Below are 21,614 nucleotides of genomic sequence, written 5' to 3'. Positions count from 1 at the left end.
ATTATATGCATATATATTCTTGTGATTCTAAAATTTAAAAAATATAATGATCTAAAAACTTAACATACTACTTTGAATATTAGTAGAGGAAATATTAGCCTTTGATCGACTTATTTTTCGCTGAATGGACAATAAATCAATGTTATCGTCACTGCTTTCACTTTCAGATTGTCCAGGTAAATAGTCCTTATCTGCATAACTGTCATCTGAATTTAAGATAGCTGTCAAATCTGCCGTCAGTGAAGGGGCTGTCGATGATGTTACAGACCCTATATCTGGGATCTGATCTTCTGTTAGCGACACAGCTAAACTTTTATTTATTGTATCGCCGATAACTAGAAATGTAAAATTAGTCAGTAACATACACGATAAAATTACAAGCAAAAATAGTTCTTTTACTGTACCGTTTTAAAAGCATTCACCTTTATTACTTGCTGTAGCCAACTGTATATAATTTTCACCCAAAAAATTCTCATCAAAGTCCAAAATATTTGAAAAATCCGAATTAACAATTGGAGAAGGCATTAAAATTTTGTAACTTGGGTGATCAGTATTAGGCATTATTTATTAGGTGTATGGGAGTGTGAAATAACTGGAATTAATAATTTATATTTTTTTAAATTTATAATGAGGTTATGTTTTGTCGTATTAAAATACTTTACCAATAATAAACATAAGACAATTTTAAAAATTATAACAATCATATTTACCTGTTTCTTCACATTTTCTTGCCAATTGCAAAATAAGTTTACTTCTTGCACTCATGTTAACTCAACGATTTTCTACGATAAACAAACAACGACTACACACAAACTTCTAACCATCTACACATACATAATAATGATAAATTAATACGAAAGTCTTAAGTCAGCAATGCAATTTTAAATTTAAAAATAACGTTTTGATATAAAGGACTTAAATTGACTTAAGTCATTATGACACTACTTTCCTTTTACAATGTTTTGGTATGAAGGTCTTATGTAAACTTAAGACTCTATTACCAGACGAGAAATTTTTTTTTCTTGAGAAAAGTCTTTTGTACCAATTTATGGGGCCTAAATAAAAACGGTACGACTGAAGTCTCCAATATCACCAGAACGAGCAAAAAATGTTGACTTAAGACCAACATTTTTCGGGATTTCGTCAAAAAGTGACTTAAGATCTTTGTACCTAACATCAAAGAATTGGTGCCGATCAAAGTTTTAATGCGTCAGTTATTGAATAAAAATCGGCATTGCGGCTTGAAGATCATCTTTCGATTGAAAAACACGTGGACGCCGTCGCGACGCTGTGAAACTACAATATTGCCCTCTATCGACTGGAGTTTACACAATAGAGTTGTTATTTACTTTTTTGGAGCTATTTTTAAAATAATCTTTTTTCTTAATGTGGGCCAAAGTTGTCCGCAAAGGGTTAATGTTTCCCCATTTGACGGTACTTAAACAGACTATCTATATACATACTAGAAAGATTCTGCATCACCTATCTACTTTATACTGTCTATAATGGACCTTAAACTGTCAACAAAAATATCGCAACGTTCATGTAAATGATTATTTATATAATTCTGACACATTATATTAATAGGGGATTTAAACAAAATATTAGTCCTGGCGGGATTTACATAAAATAATCTAAAATGCCTAGAGTTTATTCTTGGTACCCGAAAATTTAATCTAGCCAAAAGGGTGAGACAGTCAATCTTGTCATGAATAAGGTTATATAAGAATTTTATGGAAAGAATTTCTCTTGTTTTTGCTAATGGCATAATATATATTTATTTAAGTATAATTGACTATCCAAACCTCTTGCAGGAAAGACACCTTCCTCTCTAAACCAGATATACTATTTGTTTGGATTTCCAATTTATAAGCCGGCTGATAACCGACCACTAAGACAATTAATTTCTTATGGGCCAACTTTAACCCTAACAAAATCATAATTCATTATACTTCTTGGAAACCATCATACGATTTTTAACGTGTCTGGGATTTATTTTTGGCTATTAAGGGGGTTAAAATAGAAGTCAGTTGCTCTTCGCCTTTCATAATATTGGTTACGTCTCTCGTTCTTATTTTTTATTCTTACTGAAATCGGTTGACTCTCGATTTCCGTTATTTCCTCCCCAGAACGGTATCGATATTTTTGCATACGTTATTGGTATCGATACGTAAATTTTACGTATTATGTTTTTAGATCCACTTTTCCTTATTGAAAAGTAAATTTACTTAATTTTAAATAAAACTATGTTATTTTTATTTAAACTGAAATATAATATTCAAATAAAAACAACTTAAATACATGCATTTTTATAATAATAAAAATAATCAACTTTAAAAACTTAAAACTCAAAGTTTTTTTTTATATTATCAGATGCACTTAGTGCACACTTTCTTTTGGTGTCGTCCGCATATGGCTTTCTTGCATTTTAAACAGTACGTTGTGGTCATACTCCTTTTTGAAGACGGACACATATGGCAATACGTTCGGCGTCCTTTTTGAGTTACTTCAAGTCCCTCATCTTGTTGCGGTTCTGGATGTTCTTCTTCCAATACTGTTTCGATTATAGACCGTAGACCTCGACTAAAACGTGGGTTTTGCATCAAACGAGACTGTTGCCAGGGCTGTGTTAATCCCATATGCAAATCCTTCATGTACTGATTCCTTTGCACTGGTTTACAACCATGTACTATAACATTGTGGTTATAAATAACAAATGAATTTATACAGGCCATGTTTAGGATATTATAAAAAATACACATAGGCCATCTTTTGGTCTTGCGATTGCAATTCATATTTTGACACATCTGATCAAAGGTATCTACAGCTCCTTTTGTTGAGTTGTATGTGTGAATTATTTCTGGTTTACCTGTTGTTGAATTGATAGCTCCTGTTTCGTGCATAGTTGATAGCAATAAAACATATTTATTGCTCTTAGACTTATACGAGACTATTGTTGCTTTTTCAGAATATCCAAACATTGACGTGAGTACTTTCCTGTCTTTGGTATTTTCTATAAGTTCTGCTGGAACTTCCCGCTTATTTTTCCTCAAAGTGCCCACTACAGTCAGTTTGTATTGATCTTTTAGCAACTTTTCGGCAAGAGGCATACTGGTAAACCAGTTATCCATCGTCACATTTCTGTTTGATCCATGGATGGATTTTGTCAAGGTTTCTACAATATTCCGCTAATGGAAGACCATTAGTTTGGGTAGACTTTCCGATGTAGGGAGATGCGTCGATCAAATATTTTGTCGAAACGTCACATAAGAAAACAAGCTTTATACCATAATTGGCAGGTTTGTTAGGTATATACATTCTGAACGAACAGTTGCCACGAAATCCAACTGTTCGTCAATAGTGAAGTAAGACCCTGGTTTATATGAACTTCTACACGTAGTTATAAATTCGTTCCAAATATTTTCCACTGGTGCAAATCTGGAAGCAGTTCTTCTTTCTTCACGGGTTGTTTTGTCGTCAAAACGTAAGCAAGCTGTTAAAAATTCAAATCGTTTTTGGCTCATTGTAGCACGATATCTTGAACCACAAAAAGATGTGTCAAACATGGTAGTTGAACTAAGGTGATTATCTTTTAAATTTGCAGCAAGAATATATAAACCGATTAGTGCCTTTACTTCCTCCAAATTGGTTTCGGAAAAAGTTGCATCATTAGCACTGTATTTCTGCTTTGCTAAATTGATTTGCTGATTAGTAAATTCTACTATTTGATTAAGGATATTGTCGGAAATGAATGTTTGAAAAGCTCGCAAAATATCGAGAATACTCCGTAATTCAGATGATGGGCCGGGTTTAACGTATACTATGTTTTTTGATGCTGTCTTACCGTTATCATTTTTTAGTGGTTTAGAATGCCACGTGTAGCCATTTTTTCCGATCAAAACATCTGTGTTAGCAATCACCACAAGGTTTTTGTTATCACTTCCATCTTCTTTCAAAACCTAAACAGACAGATAAAATGGGTTATAGTCAAATGATATATTACCTAGTAACATATTACCTGGAAAACATCATTGTTTTCTTTATTTTTAACGCTTCGCTTTCTTTTGCTTTTTTTCGTGGTTCCACCTGAAGTTAAAGGGCAATCTTTGCATTCTGTATTATCACTCCAAACATTTGACAATGTTTGCACGAGATTAGACTCTACTTCTTCTATTGGTAACCATTTTGGGTCACTATAGCATCATCTATTGACTCGGTACCGTCATCGGACTCATCGCGGTTAATTTCATCCTCAACTTCACTATCACTACTTTCGTAAAGAAGATTTTCTAGTTCTTCATCAGTTAAACCGCGTTTAGACATTTTACCCGTTATTGGTATCGACACGTAAAAATGTCGGCTAATAATATTCGCGTAATAGTATCGACACGTAAATTTTACGTATTGCGTTTCCTAAAACAGCATATACCACACTCCCTGTGCACAAACATTAACTGGCGACTAAATACTTCGCGAGGTACGATATTCACGCAAGCACTGGTGGGGGGTGAGAAATATCGATCAAGAGGTAGGCGCTACACAGAAGAAAGATATGAATGCGCACGTAAATTTTACGTACGCTACCGTTCTAGGGTTAAATATCTAGTATTAATATAATTATTAAGCATTTTAAGTGAAAAAATGGTTTATTGGTCCTTCATTGGGAAAAAATAAGATTTGAGAGTTTGGGGCATTTGAATAAGGAAACACTTAATAGTAACCAGAACCAGCAATATATCGAAGGTGGATGCGCTAATTTGGGATTAAATTAACAACAATTGACCATTTTTTGCTTCTTCAGAGATTTAACTTTTTATCCCTTAAACATTGTGTGATACTAAGCAGCCAACTTTTTCTATTTAAACTCTGCTGCCATAAAATTAATGCTCCAGACCTTTTAGGTGAATTAAATTTTTTTGTACCTTCCATACACACAAGGTTCAATTTTATCTTGAACATACCCGTACCAACTTAAGCAGAAATGCTCCTTTATACCGAGCCTGTTCATGGTTTAATACACTAAATAGTGAGAATAACATTGACATTTTTATTCGCTCTACAACTGCTTTTAAAAAAAAGGCGATGCAAGCATTATCTTCTGCAGCATAAATTATTGGTTCTCAATTGATCACAGTTAATTCATTAAAATTCTTGATTCGATCAGTATTTCGATCAGGCTGGAGGTGTTTTGGATCAATTTCAGGATCGGTTTTTTTCTTTCTATGGTACTACTCATAATTGCCTTTGGGTGGGTTTACTCTTGTTATATGCATAGTTTGTTTAAGTTTGTTAGTTGAGTTTTTTGTTACCATATTACTCATAATTGTCTTTTGTATTGGGATTTTCCTGTTGGAAAATAAATAAATAAATAAATACTTATAAACATGCGCTCAATATCATATATCAAATTAGAGATCCGTATTCTAATTTTGATCGTATGTAAGAGAAGAAAAGTAGTTTAAAGTATTAATATTTGCAAAATGCCGACAATTTCGATAAATAAAACTGAACAATTTGGCAGAGTCAGAAACTATTTTTGCTACTTAAAACTCAATTTCGCATCATAATTAATTCCCAGATCGCCTCATCCACTTATTTATGATATGTTTTCTATTGAAGAATACCACTTAATATTGACTCAAAGGTATATTATCTAAATTAGTATAAACAATGTGGCAACAGAGAAACTGAAATATTGAACTGAAACTCCATGCCACGGCGCTTAAAGTCAAAATTATCGCATTACACAACTTACGAGATCTACTTTAATTAATAAATAAATAATTACCCCTGGAACCTTTCTCTGGTAATGCGCCTGGATAAACGTATAAGCCGACATGGACAACCTCATAGGAAACTGTATATAGTCTTGACGTTTCGAGATACCGTCGGCTGACCAAGTGTTGCGCGATATATGTATGCACAGGCAGACCGGTAACTTTCCGAAATTTAGGATCTTGATTTGTCTGGACAGTATTGGAGTCAAAGCGGGATCCCTGTCCCGGTTGCATCCTTCGCATTGCACGTCCTGCACCACCTCGGGGGTCACAAAGTTCGTGAGAAGTTGGTGCAGTTTGTGCCGTCCCCAACCTAAATCGCCCGCTCCGCTCGGTAAAGGGAGCGAGAGGCTCTCAAATTTATCGTAGCGCACCGAGGACTAAAAAAAGAGCTATAGTTATTGTTTGAATTTTATATATTATTAATAATTTTTTTTGACATCAACATTAATATATTTTTTGTAAAGCACCTAGCTGAATGAACAGTTGTATGTGACCATATTCTATTATAACTTATTAAAGTATATTCAAAAAGTATTATTATTAAAGTGTATTATCTGTAGTCAATCCAAGGAACCTGGTGGTCCGGGGTTGCTTGATCGTAATGCCCCCAAGAAAAACTCTCTCCAGGGAGCCTTTAAAGCTTATGAGCTTAGTTTTGTCGGGATTTAACGATAGGAGATTCGAATCAAACCAGATCTTTAACTGCTGTAAATCTGTTGCCGCGACTTGCTGTCTAAGTTGAGCCATAAATTTATGGTGACGTCAACAAATACTATTTGAAGACACAAGTGCATAAAGGATTTATGTAACAAAAGCAACTTTTTGCGCAAACTGAATTTAAAGTTTTTTAATCAGAACTTTTTAATTAATGAATTTATAAATATAAATTTTTTAAAGTTTTGGACCCTAAGGCTACAATGTGTACTAGTCTTAACAAATAATGCATATTACATTATCAAAGGAAACTATGAAGTTCTAAAAGTACATGAATCCTTCATTTCATTCCCTAGGTAAGTTAAAAAAAAATTATACAAAATGCATAAAGGGTACCAAGGTATAACAAAACTTGGACAAATAAATTCAAATCAAATATTTTATTTGTATCATTTACAAGAATTATTTTAATTTATTAATGCTAAGAAATCCTAATTAGTTCTTCTTTTCTTAATTTTTCTTGACTGCTCGACTTCTGCGCTTTCATTATTGTCGTCATTATCTTTATTTTCCCATAAACGAGATAAAGCAAAGTTGTTGTTTTAGGTTCTTTATTTTTTCTTCCGATAAGGTATTTTTTTTGTTTGATATTATTTCCAATTTATATTCATTTACTGAATTTGTCCTGGCATTTTTAATTATATCGACTTTTAGGAAAGGTGCGTTTGGGTCCAATGAGATTTTGTGATAATATTCGCCATAGCTTTCCACGCGTATCCATTTAATATCATCTCTAAAATTTATTTTGTCTCCACAACTATTTTTTTTTCTGTTACACAAGTTCCATTTATTTTCTACTCAGGAATATTTTTAAAATGATCGGTCATGTTAATAACAGAGTTTTTCTTACTTGCTTCTTTTATAACATCTCTGTATAGGTCTGCAGAGAATATTCTCTCAATTTTTCGTAATTTTTTTTTCAATAATTCCAAAATCTCTATCCGAATCCAAGAAAGAGTGTCCCACCTCTGGAAATTTATGGTCTATAACTTTGACATATCCTTTTAAAATTAGATATTGATATAGGCATATTAGGTTAAAATTTTTGTTCTGCCCAGCACAAGAACCGGACCAGATGAGAAGATGTTTTACATCTTCAAGTGTAAAACATCTTCAAGTGCAAGTTACTGCCAACATCAAGGCTGCCCTTTGTTGCTATATCTTCGGTCCAATTAAAAAAATAGGCCTTATCACCGTCAGATGTTATTGTCTGAATTCCAAAGTGATAGAACCACATCTGCCTTAAATAAAATGATTTGGAAGTGGTAAGTCGTGGTAAAGGCATAGTTTGCTATAAATTCATTATTCTTAAGGGCCCTCTTTCTATCGAATCTTTGCTGCTCAAAAAAGGCAAATTTAAAATTTTCTGTATGGATTTCATTTCCTAAATTGGCATCGCAGGTACTGCATGTATCACTCCTGGGTTGCCCAAAGGAAAAATTAAATTCCGGTGAAAAACGTGTGTATAAAAACTTTTTGAAACCAAAAATCGTTTATGCATTTAAGTTTCTTGAACATATTCTTGATACAGCTTATGCATTTTCGTTATATTTAATACCGGAAACAAATACATCTTATTGGCATTTTTGTTTCGTGAAGAGTGAGATTGTTCTGCAGGAAAAGAGAATGTGTTTTTTTACAGCATCAACCACATCTTCTTCTATTTTATTTAATCTAAAAAGATGACGACCCCTTTTATTTCGTGATGGTGCTGTAGTCCCTGATTTCAGCTAATTTTGAATAAGTTGTACTTTTTTATATGAAATCTGATAAAGGGAGACAAAGGCAATTTTACAAACGGTTTTGGTATGCTTGTTGCAGGTTATTGTGTACCTAAATGTATATGATTTTCCTTTTGTAATGTTTTTTCTATGCCGATTAACAGGCGCAATCGAAACAGATTAAAAAAGTAGCGAGTTTTTCGCTTTTTGAGCTATACTAGAAGTCGAAAATAATAGTCAGTGACGTCAGTCAGTTCGGAAACGAGAAAACAGGAGCGGCTTAAACTTATGTTTTTAAATTTTTAATCGCATATACACATACAAATTGCCGCTCGGTAAAATAAAGCCAGAGAATTTTGTAAGAAAACGCGCACTGGTGCCAAATTTATTTCGGGCCGTGCCTTGCAGCTTACGGAATATTTGAAGCAGCCCCTAGTTTAAAGAAAATACCTAGACGGCGCAATTTTTTGTACTGATATTGATCGACGACGGAGCAGAGGTCACAACACTGAACGATTGATTAATTTCCTTCATTATCGTCGTCGTGCCGAGACCTGGTACATAGGCGTGCTCGCGCAGTTTTTGAGTTAATAATAATCCAAATTTATGTTTAAGTAAGTGTTTTAAAATAATAACCTATAACCTACCTGAAAATTAAAGTGGGTATTTCTTCATAAGGGATAATTTAGGGATACAACCCTTGTACCTAGTACTGCCAACTATAGGTAACCTAGCACTGCAACTCATAGAGAAATATAATAAAAGGCCTTTATTTTAGAGAAATATAATAAACAAACCTTTTATTATAGTTCTCTATGCTGCAACTTATAACCTACCTGAGAATTAAAGTGTGTATACCTGCGTAACGGATATTTTAGGGATACAACCCTTTTAGCTAGTACTGCAGACTATAGGTACCTGACCTACCTGAAAGAGTTTTAGGGTTTGCGACGCTGATTATTTACTAAAAATTCTACCCGTAATTAGAATAATAGGAAAGTAATAAATAGGTTCTCGAACTTGCAATGCCTTTATTTTAACATTTAACACGACGTTTCGGTTGGTAGTATGCCCAACCGTTATCAAGTGTAAACTGTATCTATTAATTTATGTAAACTAAATCTATTTATTACTACTCTACCAATGTCTACCACCTTCAAAAACAGAATAATAGGAATTTATAAATATAGTAAAGGTACTAAGCCCATATGTGAAATTCAAATCATTTTATCTTTTAAAACTAGAAATTCTTTGTATGAAATAAGCTGAAGATAGGAAGTACATATTTACCTCTTTATTACTATCACATTATAATAGGCATTATAAATAATAACTAAAGAGAAATTGTTGCCGCCACTGAATTTATTTCCCTCTTCCCTTGCTTCACTCGGCGCGCCCTAAAGCTGAAAATACATCACTGACTATTATTTCCATCTCCTAGTATAATGAGTAAAATTTTTTAAATATTTTTACCCGATCATCCTTGTCAAATTGATTTTCACAATTTTGCTTTTTGCATAAAAATCCTAATTCGGGACCTTTGCTTGGCATTTTTTTTTTTTTACTTTTTAATGAAATATAAGTCTCGCCTCTCTGTCTTGCCGAAGCAGTCCTATTTTTTTTCCATGTTTCAGGACGACGCTTTCTGATTCTTGATTTTTTTTCTGGAAAATCTAATACCTTCCTCTTGGCTTTGTTTAACCTAGACTCCAAAATACTGTCTTGCCTTTCTTGATAGTTGTCAGAATCTTCTGCTGTAACATGTAGTAAGGTTTTAGGGCGACTTTCATTTTCATCCTCATCTTCAAAACTTTCACTTGATTCGGTACTGTCGGGATTATAGTCGTCCGAAGTATCTTCTGTAGAAAATGCTTCATCTCCGGAGAGAGAATCTAAAATTTTTTAGCAATTTATGCTATGACCTAAATTGCATTTTAAATTAGATATTTACCGTTAAATAATATATCTTGTACTTCTGGTGGAGATATAATCTGTGTACGTTTCTCATATTCGATGTTACTGATACTAGGTGGAGTTTTATCTTGTGTCGGTAAAACTTCTTCGACCTCTACAAACATAAAGCTTTTTAAGTTTATTATCACTTCATATAAAATAACACTCATACCTAGGCTCTGATGTTTTAGTTTTGTTTTTTTTTTATTTTATAACGTTTTTATTTTTAATGGGGTAACTATTTTTTTTCCTCATGGACCTACAGTTTTACGTGGGTTCCGAACCACAATGGACTCGCTTCTAATAAGCCGACCGCCCAAGTTAGATACTTTTGTGTGCATTCTTATCGGATTGTTCTAAAATAATTTAAACAATAAATACATTCCTTTAGGCATTTTTAAGGCCACCGGTAAGATTGTAACCTCAAATTGTGAATAAAACACATATTTTTCCAACAAAGATAAATTATATGGATTTAACATACCTTCAAACTTAACTAGACGTCTACTTCTTGCCGACATGTTCACAACTTATTTCACTATATTCACAACAGCAACACGCACAGCAGGAAGAAAAATATGTGAAATGGAAATGAAAAATGATGGTATAAATAAAAACATAACCTAACTTAAGGGAACTATGTAACCTGAAATATCAACACAAAACATTTTGCATCAGGCATAAAAGATATATGTATGTACCATATTTATCACATAGATCCTTTATGCATTTTTGTAATAGAATATTATTTGGTACATAAATCCTTTATGCCACAGTATATTTGTTGATAAAACATTTTTAGGTCAAATTATCCTTTAATTTAAATTTTGAGGTTAAATCAACCCTATTTAACGTAAAAACTCGATTTTAAAAAAAATTTACATAGATCTTTTATGCACTTGTGTCTTCATTTATAATAATAATTTCCCGCGAAGTTTGCTAAATTATTAACATACAGAAGAAAAAGCGCTGGACCTAAGACAGATCCCTGTGGGACTCCCCATAAAATCCTAGATAGATCCATTAAATAATACAAACATAGTCTAATAGGGAAAATATTAGAGTTATTTTTAAATATATGGCACATACAGATGTTCAAAACTAAGTTAGATTTTAATCTAAAAGAAACTGGTTCCTTTCTTAATGGAAGAAGCTGCTAAAGAAAAAAAGCAAAAAAACAGAGTTTAGAAAATGGAATTATCTCTTTGGGTCAGATTCAAATGAGTGGTTACATTTATAAAAGTATTTAGTATCCTCACTGTAATTTTAAGTTTTTGTATAAGATTTTTAGTTTTTAGTATGAGCATTTATTTTTGTTAATTTTCATCTAATCTCGCCTATTATGCACAATAACTAAATATAAGGCAAACACAAATTAATAAGTATTACATTCAGGTTGCAAAGTGTTTTTTTTTTGTAAGTAAAGCTTATGTCTTTTATACGCATAAGATATAGATAGCTAGACGATTTTTAATGTAAAAGTTTATTTAAAAAATATACTTCTACTTTTCTGACTAAATAATTACTTTTTATCTAAAGATGTTGGTACTAAATATAGAGATGGCGGTTTTCATGAGTATGTTATTAAATAATATATCATAATATGTATTAATTTAAAAAAAACAATAATAAAGGACATTGAATGTGGCAGCCAAAATCCCCGTTACTAATAACGACCAAATAAAAATAAATCTAAATAGCCAAAAAAAAGGAAATTTATAAAATTTGAACACAAACCAAAACATTTTACCATTTTGTGTCAAAAAGTAAATCTTTGATGCCTTAATCCACAGAATAAATAGCCCTAAGTAATTCGTACCACCTATTCTCTCATCACTTGTTATAAACACCCCACTGATGGCACTAAAAACTAAACTTATTAAATTAAAATTTTTGGTTAAACTGATTTTACGTACTTAAATCTTACAGTTAAATAAAATATTATCTTGCTATCGACTATCCTGAATTTCTAACTTAATAAAACTTAACCCAAAAATACCGAATAATAAAGTTTTAAATAAAAATAAATTTTAAGGCCGGACCTGTGCAACTTTTCACGCTTGAGTCTAACAAAATAGTACGTGGGCGCATGTGGTCAAATTTTACGAATCAAATGTCTGGAAAAAAATGCTTAAACCTTAAAACATTTATTTATTTAATGGAATGATTAAATATCGCTCAGAATATTACTTTATGACTCTTTCCACATAAAATATTGCGATTTAAACATGCTTGTTATGTGACAATACAAGCAACACCGGCACACGGACTATTCGCGGCACATCAAAGATTCTAATAGATCTCTGAACTGAACTATATCTAATATATTAAGGAATAAATATAAATTAAACATCTTGTAAATTTTGATATTGTATAAATAAATATACCAAACAACTGATTGCCGACTCTTACCTTATAGCCACATTCTGTACACCTCAACTGACTAGTTAAAGTTCCAGCAAATGGATGACCCACAGGCTGTGCCGGCGGTCCAGACATCTGCAAAGCCCTACAGGACCTAAAAACCCCTGCAATATATCGATTGCCTTTTCAGATCTCTATTTTTTCTACCTAGAAATCCACCTGTTCCTCCTGATCCCCGACCCCCTAAAGCTTAAGGCTCCAGTGGACCTGCAGAGCTCATTCAAAGACATCACACTCCCCATAGAACTATATTCAGACTCGTTATCATCGACATCATCGATTTCGTTGATACCTAAAGCGTCAGAGAGGCACCTGAAATATTAAATATTAAGAAACAATGGTGTTAAATCCACTTGCCGGTGCTAACCCAGCTTTTCTGGACATCTTATGCATCTCCTCGTCCAAAGTAGTCAAGATAACATTTAAAAGCTCATGAGCATCTTGCTCACCAGCCGGAATAACCCAGCCTAACCTTTTTAAGGCATTTATCACAGCTGCGGGGGCAAAACTGTCTTGGACTGATTTATTAGTACCGTTTACAACTAAAATTGACACATTAAAATATACCCAAGGAATAAATACATCTTTACCGGATAAAACTGTCGCTAATGTACTTCTTAAGCTAGTTTCCCTAGCGGCATCTTTTTCTAGCCATTGCACGAAGTGGGGACAAGCGGCTAAAGCGTGTAAGATGGCATTTAAGAAGCAGGTTCGCCCCAAATTTACTAGGCCCGCTAAGCGGCCCCGTCTGGAGCCCGAACCGGTCGAGGGGCCCCAAAATACAAACGCGCCCACCACGGCCGCCGCCGTTAGGCCTGCTGCTACTAATATCCTGTCCGACTCCATGTTGTCTTAAGGGTGGTTGCAACGTTACGGATTAGTTCAGTTTTATTTATTTGTGCCAAAAAGTACATACTTTTGACACAAGTCAGAATACACTATATGTTTTTCTTGATGTCTTTGAGGAATTGTGTCAGAGTTTATGTTCAGCTTTCAAGAATTTTAGGATAGTTATGACAGGTGATTTTAATGTCAATTTATCGCCAGAAAAAAATCTAAATGAGAGCGGGATGGAAAACCAGAAATTTTTGGATCTTTTACACTCTTCTTCTATAATTTTAATCAAACAATATTTGATACAACAAGACCAAATCTATTAAATAAAATATCATGTATAGATAATTTTTTCATTAACTTTTTAGATTTTAGCAATGCTGAAGTATTGGAAACAGCCTTTCTGATCACCATGCAATACAGATCTCAATTAATACAAGTCTAAACACCGACAAAGAAGTTGGTGCATGGAAAATGGGGAGAATATTTTCAAAATCTAAATTACAGGCTTTATGTTCTGAAATGACTGGCTGTGTGTGGGATGATGTGCTGGGGGAGGCGGATGGGAGGCAGGTATTTTGGATACTAAGCTCAACCAAATATTTCCAATAAAAAAATAAAATCAAAAAGCTCAAAGAATAGATCCTGGTTAACACAAGGTATCAAGATCTCATCAAAAAAGAAACACAATTTATTTCATCAAATTATTTCTGGACATGTTAGCAAAAATTACTATAAAAAATATTGTACGGTCTTAAAAAAAGTAATTAGAGAGGCTAAAAAAATGACTAACTTTAAATATATTGCTGAATCTGAGAATAAAGGGAAGGCTACATGGTCTTTAATTAAAAAATTTACAAACAAAAAGTCTCAAAAAAAATCATTATTGGAATGTTCAAATACTAAATCTGATAGTGAATCTGATTTTCTTGACACTGTTAATGACCACTTCTTAAATATCTGTCCTGACATTAACTTTAACAATAGTATTGATCTAAGCAAAATAAAGAGACATCCAAACAGCATTTTTTTGGCTCCTACCAATCCAACTGAAGTAAAGAACACAATAAAACAACTAAAAAATAAGAGATCAACAGGTCATGATGACATTCCTATTTCATTTTTAAAGCAGATTTCAGGGCAATTGGCAAGGCCACTAGCTCATGTCATAAACTTATCAATTCAACAGGGTACCTATCCAACACTTCTCAAAATTGCTCTAGTTAAACCGGTCTTCAAAAAAGACAATCCCTCTGAACCTAAAAACTACCGTCCAATATAAACAAGGTTTTTGAAAAAATTATATACACCAGGCTTGAAACTTATCTTGAGAAACATCAAATACTGACAGAATTACAGAACGGGTTTAGAAAAGGCAGATCAACAGTTAGGGCTATATATCAAGCACTGCAGAAAATTATTAAATCAATGAATGATCGAAAAGCTATAATGGCAATTTTTCTTGACCTATCCAAGGCTTTTGACAGTGTTGACCATTCAATACTGCTTAAAAAACTAGAAGCCTATGGAATCAGAGGAGTTGCCCTTAAACTTCTAGAGTCCTATTTGTCAAACCGTAGGCAGTGTGTAGTTGACAGAATGAGTGATGGTAGACAGTTCAAGTCTGGTTACAAAGTAATAAAAAAAGGTGTGCTTCAGGGGTCCGTTCTGGGACCATTGCTGTATATAATCTACACCAATGATGTCACCAATGTCTATGATGATATGGTTATGTTTGCTGATGACACAAGTCTTATATGCAGCAAAAATTAGGAGAGGAGAGATCAGGAGTGTGCAAATCAAGTGGCCCAAACTGTTGGATTGCTAGAAGACTGGTTTAGCATAAATAATCTTCTGCTGAATGTCAACAAAACGCAAATATTAAACTTTAAACAACGGCCTAGTGAAAGCTCTCTAATGCAAATTGGAAGGACAGAGATAAGAACACAGCAGTCAGCTAACTTCCTTGGGGTAATGATGGATGAAAGATTGGATTGGGGTGCCCATGTTGAGTTGGTGGCAGCAAATATGTCCAGATATTGCTTCGCTTTGAGACTAATAACACAGGAGGTGGGTACAGTGGCTTCCCTTTCAGCATATCATGTCTATATACAGTCCAGAGTCAGATATGGTATAATTCTTTGGGGGAATTCGGGGGACTCTGAAAGAGTTCTTATCTTGCAAAAAAGGTGCTTGAGAACTATATTCAATTTACCCTATCAGGAATCCTGTAAATCATATTTTATTAATCATAACATCCTAACATTTTATTGTATTTATATCTATGAATGTGTTTCGTTTATCCTTGACAATAAAATCTTTTTTAAGAATCTGAAAGGGCAACATCCGCACAATACTAGGTTCAAAAACAATTTCAAGACTTGTAAACCAAATTTTACATTTGTTAAGAAAAATGTGGTACATAATATCTTAGATGTCTGGAATAAACTCCCAATAAACTTCAGAAAAAAATCAGATAAAGAGATAAAGAAAGATCTGCAAGAAAAGGCCTTTTATTCTCTTCATGAGTATATGGCTGAAAATTTAAATCAAACTCTCATCTAGTATTGTGTATTAGTGCATGAGTGTTAATTTGTGAATGAATGTTATATTTTCTTGTTATTTAATTTTTGTGTACTCGCGTTTTGCCTTTTTAGTCATATTTAAATTTAATATTTTGATAAATCATGACATGAATGGATGTATGAATGGATAAGTGATTGAATGCTTTAAATTTTATAAATATTTTAATTGTATACTTAATTAAGTTAAAATTTTTTTACTGATAAAATCCACACCTCACATAGGTAATAAAAAATGTGTATTGTTGTAACTACATTTTTTATGGATTTAATAAAGGATTTGAATAATACCGTGAGCATAAGGGGAGAACAAAGTTATATGTCTGACCTTAATCAGAGCAAATCTGTCTGTAAAAAAGGAAAATCTCTAGATTCCTTATATGTGGAGTACCACCAAAAATTAATAAACTACAGGATGTGTCATCGCTATTAATTAAACATTATGGAGCCCAGTGGAAAGATTTTGGTAGTGTAGATTATTATAAGCTAGTGTTAGAAAAATATCTAGGAGGGACTTATCTGTAAGAAAATTATGAAATCGATGTGGATGACCAAAATGATCTCTGTGAACCAGTAGAGATAGTTCCAGATTTAGTAGTTTAGATTTTTTACTTGAAGTGTGTCTTTTTGTGATCTCAAGATACTTTAAATACAAATCTTTAAGTAGTCCTATATTTCTTTTTGTTATATCTGTAACATTTTCTTTGGTTTAATTTTCTATTATAACTTTGTTTCGTGACAAACTACACTAAGTCCATTTTATTTACGATCAAAATCCACTAAATCCATTTTCTGAATTTTGGGTAAAATTAAGGATATTTTCTTTTACTTAAATAGAGTCTAATAGTATCGAAGAATCTATAAACAAAACTTTAACCCTAAAGTTGATTTTAAAGTTAGTTAAATAGTTTTTGGATTTTTCTGAAAATTTAAGTAAAGTGGATTTAACGGGTTTTGATCTTATATGCCTCATATATAAAATCCTGGACACTCACAAGTACTAGGAATAAAATAAAGTACATGTGCACCATTAAAAATGAAAAATAGAATTCCATCAATACAATAATGATTGAGACTGCCTACTGCAAACCATAAGTCAAGGAAAGATATTCATTTAAAGAAGGCCTGGAACAAGAACAGTTTTTTCATTACACAACTTATGGACTTGATTTGGGAAGAGCTCCATAGAATTGTTTCAGACTGTGACAAGAAAACTTATAATTGCGAACATCTGAAACAGATAAATAACTGGAGAAAAGAGGGAAAACTAGCAAGTAACAAGCAACTTTACCAGAAATACACAATATTCGCTAAAAGCTCATACAGAAGTGAAAAAATTCCTTAAATAAACAGACAGGATTGTTAAGTTAGAAATCTTTAACATTATTTTTGAATATAATATATAAAATAATAGAAGCTTTACAGAGCTGGAAGGCATTAAAATACTTCATTCAGTGGTCAAATTCTTTATCTGGCAAGTCAAGGAAAAGATAGAATTAAGTAGATACCATTTCTGGTAAAGTGCCGGTGGCTATCAGCATATATCGCAAGTCTGTTCTGTAATGTACAGAATCATGTTTTTTTCGGTTAGATTGTTTGAAGGAAGGCAATTCATTTGGTAGTATCTCCTTGAAGTAATTTGAAAATTCTTTAAGCTTGTTTGTTGGTTTACTTACTTACCTTGATTGAGCAGTAATAAGGAAGTTCGTATAGAAGATATTTAACGAATTTCCAACATTTCATTTAATTTTTAATTTTTTTTTAATTCGGAAATTTAATTTGTTTATACCAAGAAATCCCAAAGCACAATTTAATTAAAATTGAACAGTGACCTTGAAAATTTGACTTTGACATCAGTTTTCATTTGATAGCTGTTGCCGGATTTCCGAATTAATTTAGGTGAAAGATACTTTCCTTAAGACAAAAGCTGAAATTAAGAAAATCCTTACAGTACTGTGATTTCCCAAAATCTATTTTAAAACAAATGTTTAATTTAGAAGTATTTGTAAATGTAATATACACAAATTTGCTAAGTATGACAACGTGGCTTATATGACAAGAATGACAGATAAGAATACCTTAGGTAATTTGTTCCCACTTTTGATCTTTGGCTTTCCATCCATTTTCCTTCAACTATCATAGCTCCTTTAAATTTATACGAACTAATTTATCCTAATTTTTATTGTCACGGCTTTTTGCTACTTTTACAATCGGAGGTACCGGTTTGAGCATGTAAAAGCTAAAGACCAAAATGAGTTTGAAAAATCTCTCGAGGCATCAACTGTCAATACACCGGTTGTCATCTATCAATTACTGTCAAAATAAACCTGTTTGTTTACAAATAAGAAATGTATTTTTCGAATAAGATTAATTAAACAACCATTTGAAAAACAATGCATGAACTTTACGAGCATTTATTCGACAGTCCTAGTTACCGTAGAACTAGCTTTTCCGTATTTATCGCCGTTCTTTACGTGGAATTGCTCTACATACTAGGAATGACGTTATTTGTCTTAACACGTTTAAATACTTTAAATGTAAGTTTATATTAATATGGCGATCCTCAATTATCACTCCTAATATATTTCAGAGCAACTAATCTTCAATACCTGGAAATGTTTATAGGGACATATTGCACTTTGGCTCAGGAACCGATACAATCACCCTATAAGATCTGAACCTGCAATCACAATTATTGGCAGTGTTTCTTAAAACTAAGTCAAGTGTTTTGGTCTTAGGCCCCAGAGTTATGTTTTATTGGCACAATAAATTAGTTGATGTGGTGTTTCAATATAACTGTTGCTACTACATCAAGTATATATTATTACCTTTAAAATCAATCAAAAGTACTTTCCCGGCTTAGCAATGCAATACTCCATGTTTTTTAATTTGCTCAGAGATATAATAAGCCATTTGGGAGTATCACAATTGATAATTGTAATGTAGTAGCCATTAAGAGTACTAATCCAAATAGCTGTGAATGTTATAATGGCCACTTATAGAAATGGAATATTGCAAGAACACCCTGAGCACAAATTGCAATGGAAAATGGTTAGTGGGCCGAGACTTGTGGGCAAACAAAGACTTTTAGCATGGAAGACATTATTGTTGCATTTTTATCATAAATTGAAGTTAGATAAAAATAGATATTTATGATGGTATGTTGCTTAGAAAAATCTGTTTTCTTAGGCTAACAACTAAGAAAGAGAAGTTTTGGTATATAAGTAATGAGCAGTCACAGGAGCACAAAATGTACCATCATTTCAGCAAATACAAGCTAGAAAGTAAGGTTATCCAACAAGTGATTCATGTTAATCCCTGTAATATTGTAATTATAATAATAAATATGGTTATAGCTGAAATTGTTGATCGTAATAAGTATGTCCAATAAATCCCTATTGTAACTACACATTCTAAAGTTGTTAAAACTGAAAAAATAATAGGGATACTAGAATAGTTTTGGATGGAGGCAAATACTGATTTAAAAACCAAAATTTCCTACAAAAGTATTCTTATATCTCAATAAAAAAGTCTCATGATAATGCACACACACCAAGAGTGATGTATTGCGTAACAATCTTAGTAATTGAAACAATGAAGTAAATGATAGTTCCACCCCTAATACTGTGTCCAGTGTAACATTAAAAGTGGATAATTTAAATGCAGAAGTTACGCAAATTGTATAGAAATTGCATTTATTTAATTTGTATTAAATATTTGAACAGAAACATAAAGTAATTTACATCGAGTTTTAACAAAATAGAAAAGCTATATAAATATTAGCACCTAGGTACGCAGTACCTGTATGTGCTTGAAAAATACAACAAATACTCTAAAAATTACAACAATTGCCTCATTTTCCAAATGCTCTAGTTACTTCTAACGCGCTTAATAAATTTATAATACACAAGATAAACTTAATTTTGATTTATGGTACATCGTTTTTAATTATTATTGAAAATTTCTAAAAAATTTAAGATGTATTCTTTAGATTTCTTCTTAAATGTGCCCATGATTTCTATAGTTCTTATATTGTGAGGTAACAAATTGTAAAGTTTCGGCCTTAAATAATCTACAAAATGTTGTTCCATAGTATTTTTACATAAGATAGAGTTATGTAGTTGGTTTGATTTACCTCTTGTAGGATAGTTACGTGATATGATGTTGCAACTAAAGTTATTATTTAAATGGACATAATTACAAACTTCTATTACATATAATGTTCTTATATTAGATATTTCTTTTGAGTATAACTTGTAAGTAGGGTAGAGTTTTGGTTTTTTTTAAATGATTTTAATTATGTAATTTTGTATAACCCTTAACTGTTCCATATTCATACTGTACATACCACCCCACATCAACATATCATACCTAAGCAACGGTTCAACAAGTGCCTTATACACTACAATTAAATTTTTTTTGTTTAGGAACTGTCTAAGCAAATAAAACTTGTAAATTAGATATCTGATTTTTTTAGTAATATATATATGTTGGTTCCATTTTAAATTGTTATCTAAAATAATTCCTAAGTATTTTATTTTGTTTTGCTCTTTTATTAAATTATTATCATTTATTTTAATGTTGCTAAAATTTGGTCTATTTGCTGCTGTAAGTGAAAAGGCTACATAATATATTTTAGAAATATTTAAACTTAGTTTGAATGTATCCAGAAAATTTTTAATTTTTTTGAATCCAACCTTAAGTTTTTCTCTCACCCCAGCATAAGCTATAACCTTCCCACCCACATTAAGATTACAAAGCATGTTTATGTAAAGAATAAATAAAATTGGTCCGAGAACGGTACCTTGAGGCACGCCATGTTTAATTTCTTTGGGAGAGCTTAATATATTATTTATTTTGACAAATTGAGTACGATTTGTGAGAAGATGCTCAAAACCGGTCCCCGCACACCATTTCTTTCAAGGACATTAATGAGGAGGGAATGGGATACGCTATCAAATGCTTTTTGCAAGTCCAGGAATAGAGCTATCGTTTTTTTGCCTACTGTTAAATTACCAGTAATATTTTTTACCAATTCATACATTGCATCAGTTGTCCGCTTACCTTCAAGAAATCTAGATTGATTCTCTGATATGCCGTCAATGGTATTCAAAAAATCAACAAGTCGTGATTTAAGGCATTTCTCGTAAATTTTAGCAAAATTTGAAATAACGCTTATTGGCCTATAATTTCCTATATCGAGCTTATCTCCTGATTTATGAATTGGTATAACGATAGAAGCCTTAAAGTAAGATGGTACAATGCTTGTTTTGAAAATTTGGTTCATTATATGTGTAATTGGATCCTTAAGTTTTAAATATAGAAGTTTTATTGTTTTAGAAGTAATTTGATCGATACCAGGGAAGCAATTATTTTTAAGCGAATTTATATGTTTTACTAGTTCTGTTGAATTTGTAGGTCTTAAAAACATAGAGTTAGGAATTGATTCTTTTATAGGGGTTGGCGTTTCTGGGATATTAAGGGCACCAGAAATTTGAGCACCAATATTAACAAAATAATCATTAGCATAATCAGTAATTTCATTGTTTTTAGTCAGAATAATATTTTGCTTTCTAATTTGTAATATCTGTGGTTTTTTGTCATTT

The 21,614-nt window shown here is 32.3% G+C and overlaps 1 protein-coding gene and 1 long non-coding RNA gene across 2 annotated transcripts in view; one reads left to right on the top strand and one right to left on the bottom strand.

Moving 5' to 3' along the window:
- Positions 1 to 17,853, bottom strand: part of LOC126750664 (ubiquitin carboxyl-terminal hydrolase 30 homolog) — a 30,939-nt gene extending 13,086 nt beyond the window's left edge. The window contains exons 1-6 of the mRNA XM_050460342.1: positions 17,689 to 17,853; positions 13,183 to 13,443; positions 12,960 to 13,134; positions 12,740 to 12,904; positions 12,581 to 12,686; positions 5,789 to 6,157 (exon numbers count right to left, since the gene is read on the bottom strand). Coding sequence (XP_050316299.1) covers positions 5,789 to 6,157; positions 12,581 to 12,686; positions 12,740 to 12,904; positions 12,960 to 13,134; positions 13,183 to 13,438 — 1,071 coding nt within the window. The 5' untranslated portion in view covers positions 13,439 to 13,443; positions 17,689 to 17,853. The remainder of the gene's footprint in view (positions 1 to 5,788; positions 6,158 to 12,580; positions 12,687 to 12,739; positions 12,905 to 12,959; positions 13,135 to 13,182; positions 13,444 to 17,688) is intronic.
- Positions 17,854 to 18,097: 244 nt separating this feature from the next.
- Positions 18,098 to 20,658, top strand: LOC126750685 (uncharacterized). The gene is made up of 2 exons (XR_007665790.1): positions 18,098 to 18,545; positions 18,599 to 20,658. It is a non-coding gene; the product is annotated as an uncharacterized LOC126750685 (long non-coding RNA).
- Positions 20,659 to 21,614: the final 956 nt, after the last annotated feature.

The sequence above is a fragment of the Anthonomus grandis genome, chromosome 1 (genome assembly GCF_022605725.1).
Source record: "Anthonomus grandis grandis chromosome 1, icAntGran1.3, whole genome shotgun sequence".
In the NCBI taxonomy this organism is placed as follows: domain Eukaryota; kingdom Metazoa; phylum Arthropoda; class Insecta; order Coleoptera; family Curculionidae; genus Anthonomus; species Anthonomus grandis.
This window is presented reverse-complemented; position numbering and strand designations above follow the sequence as displayed.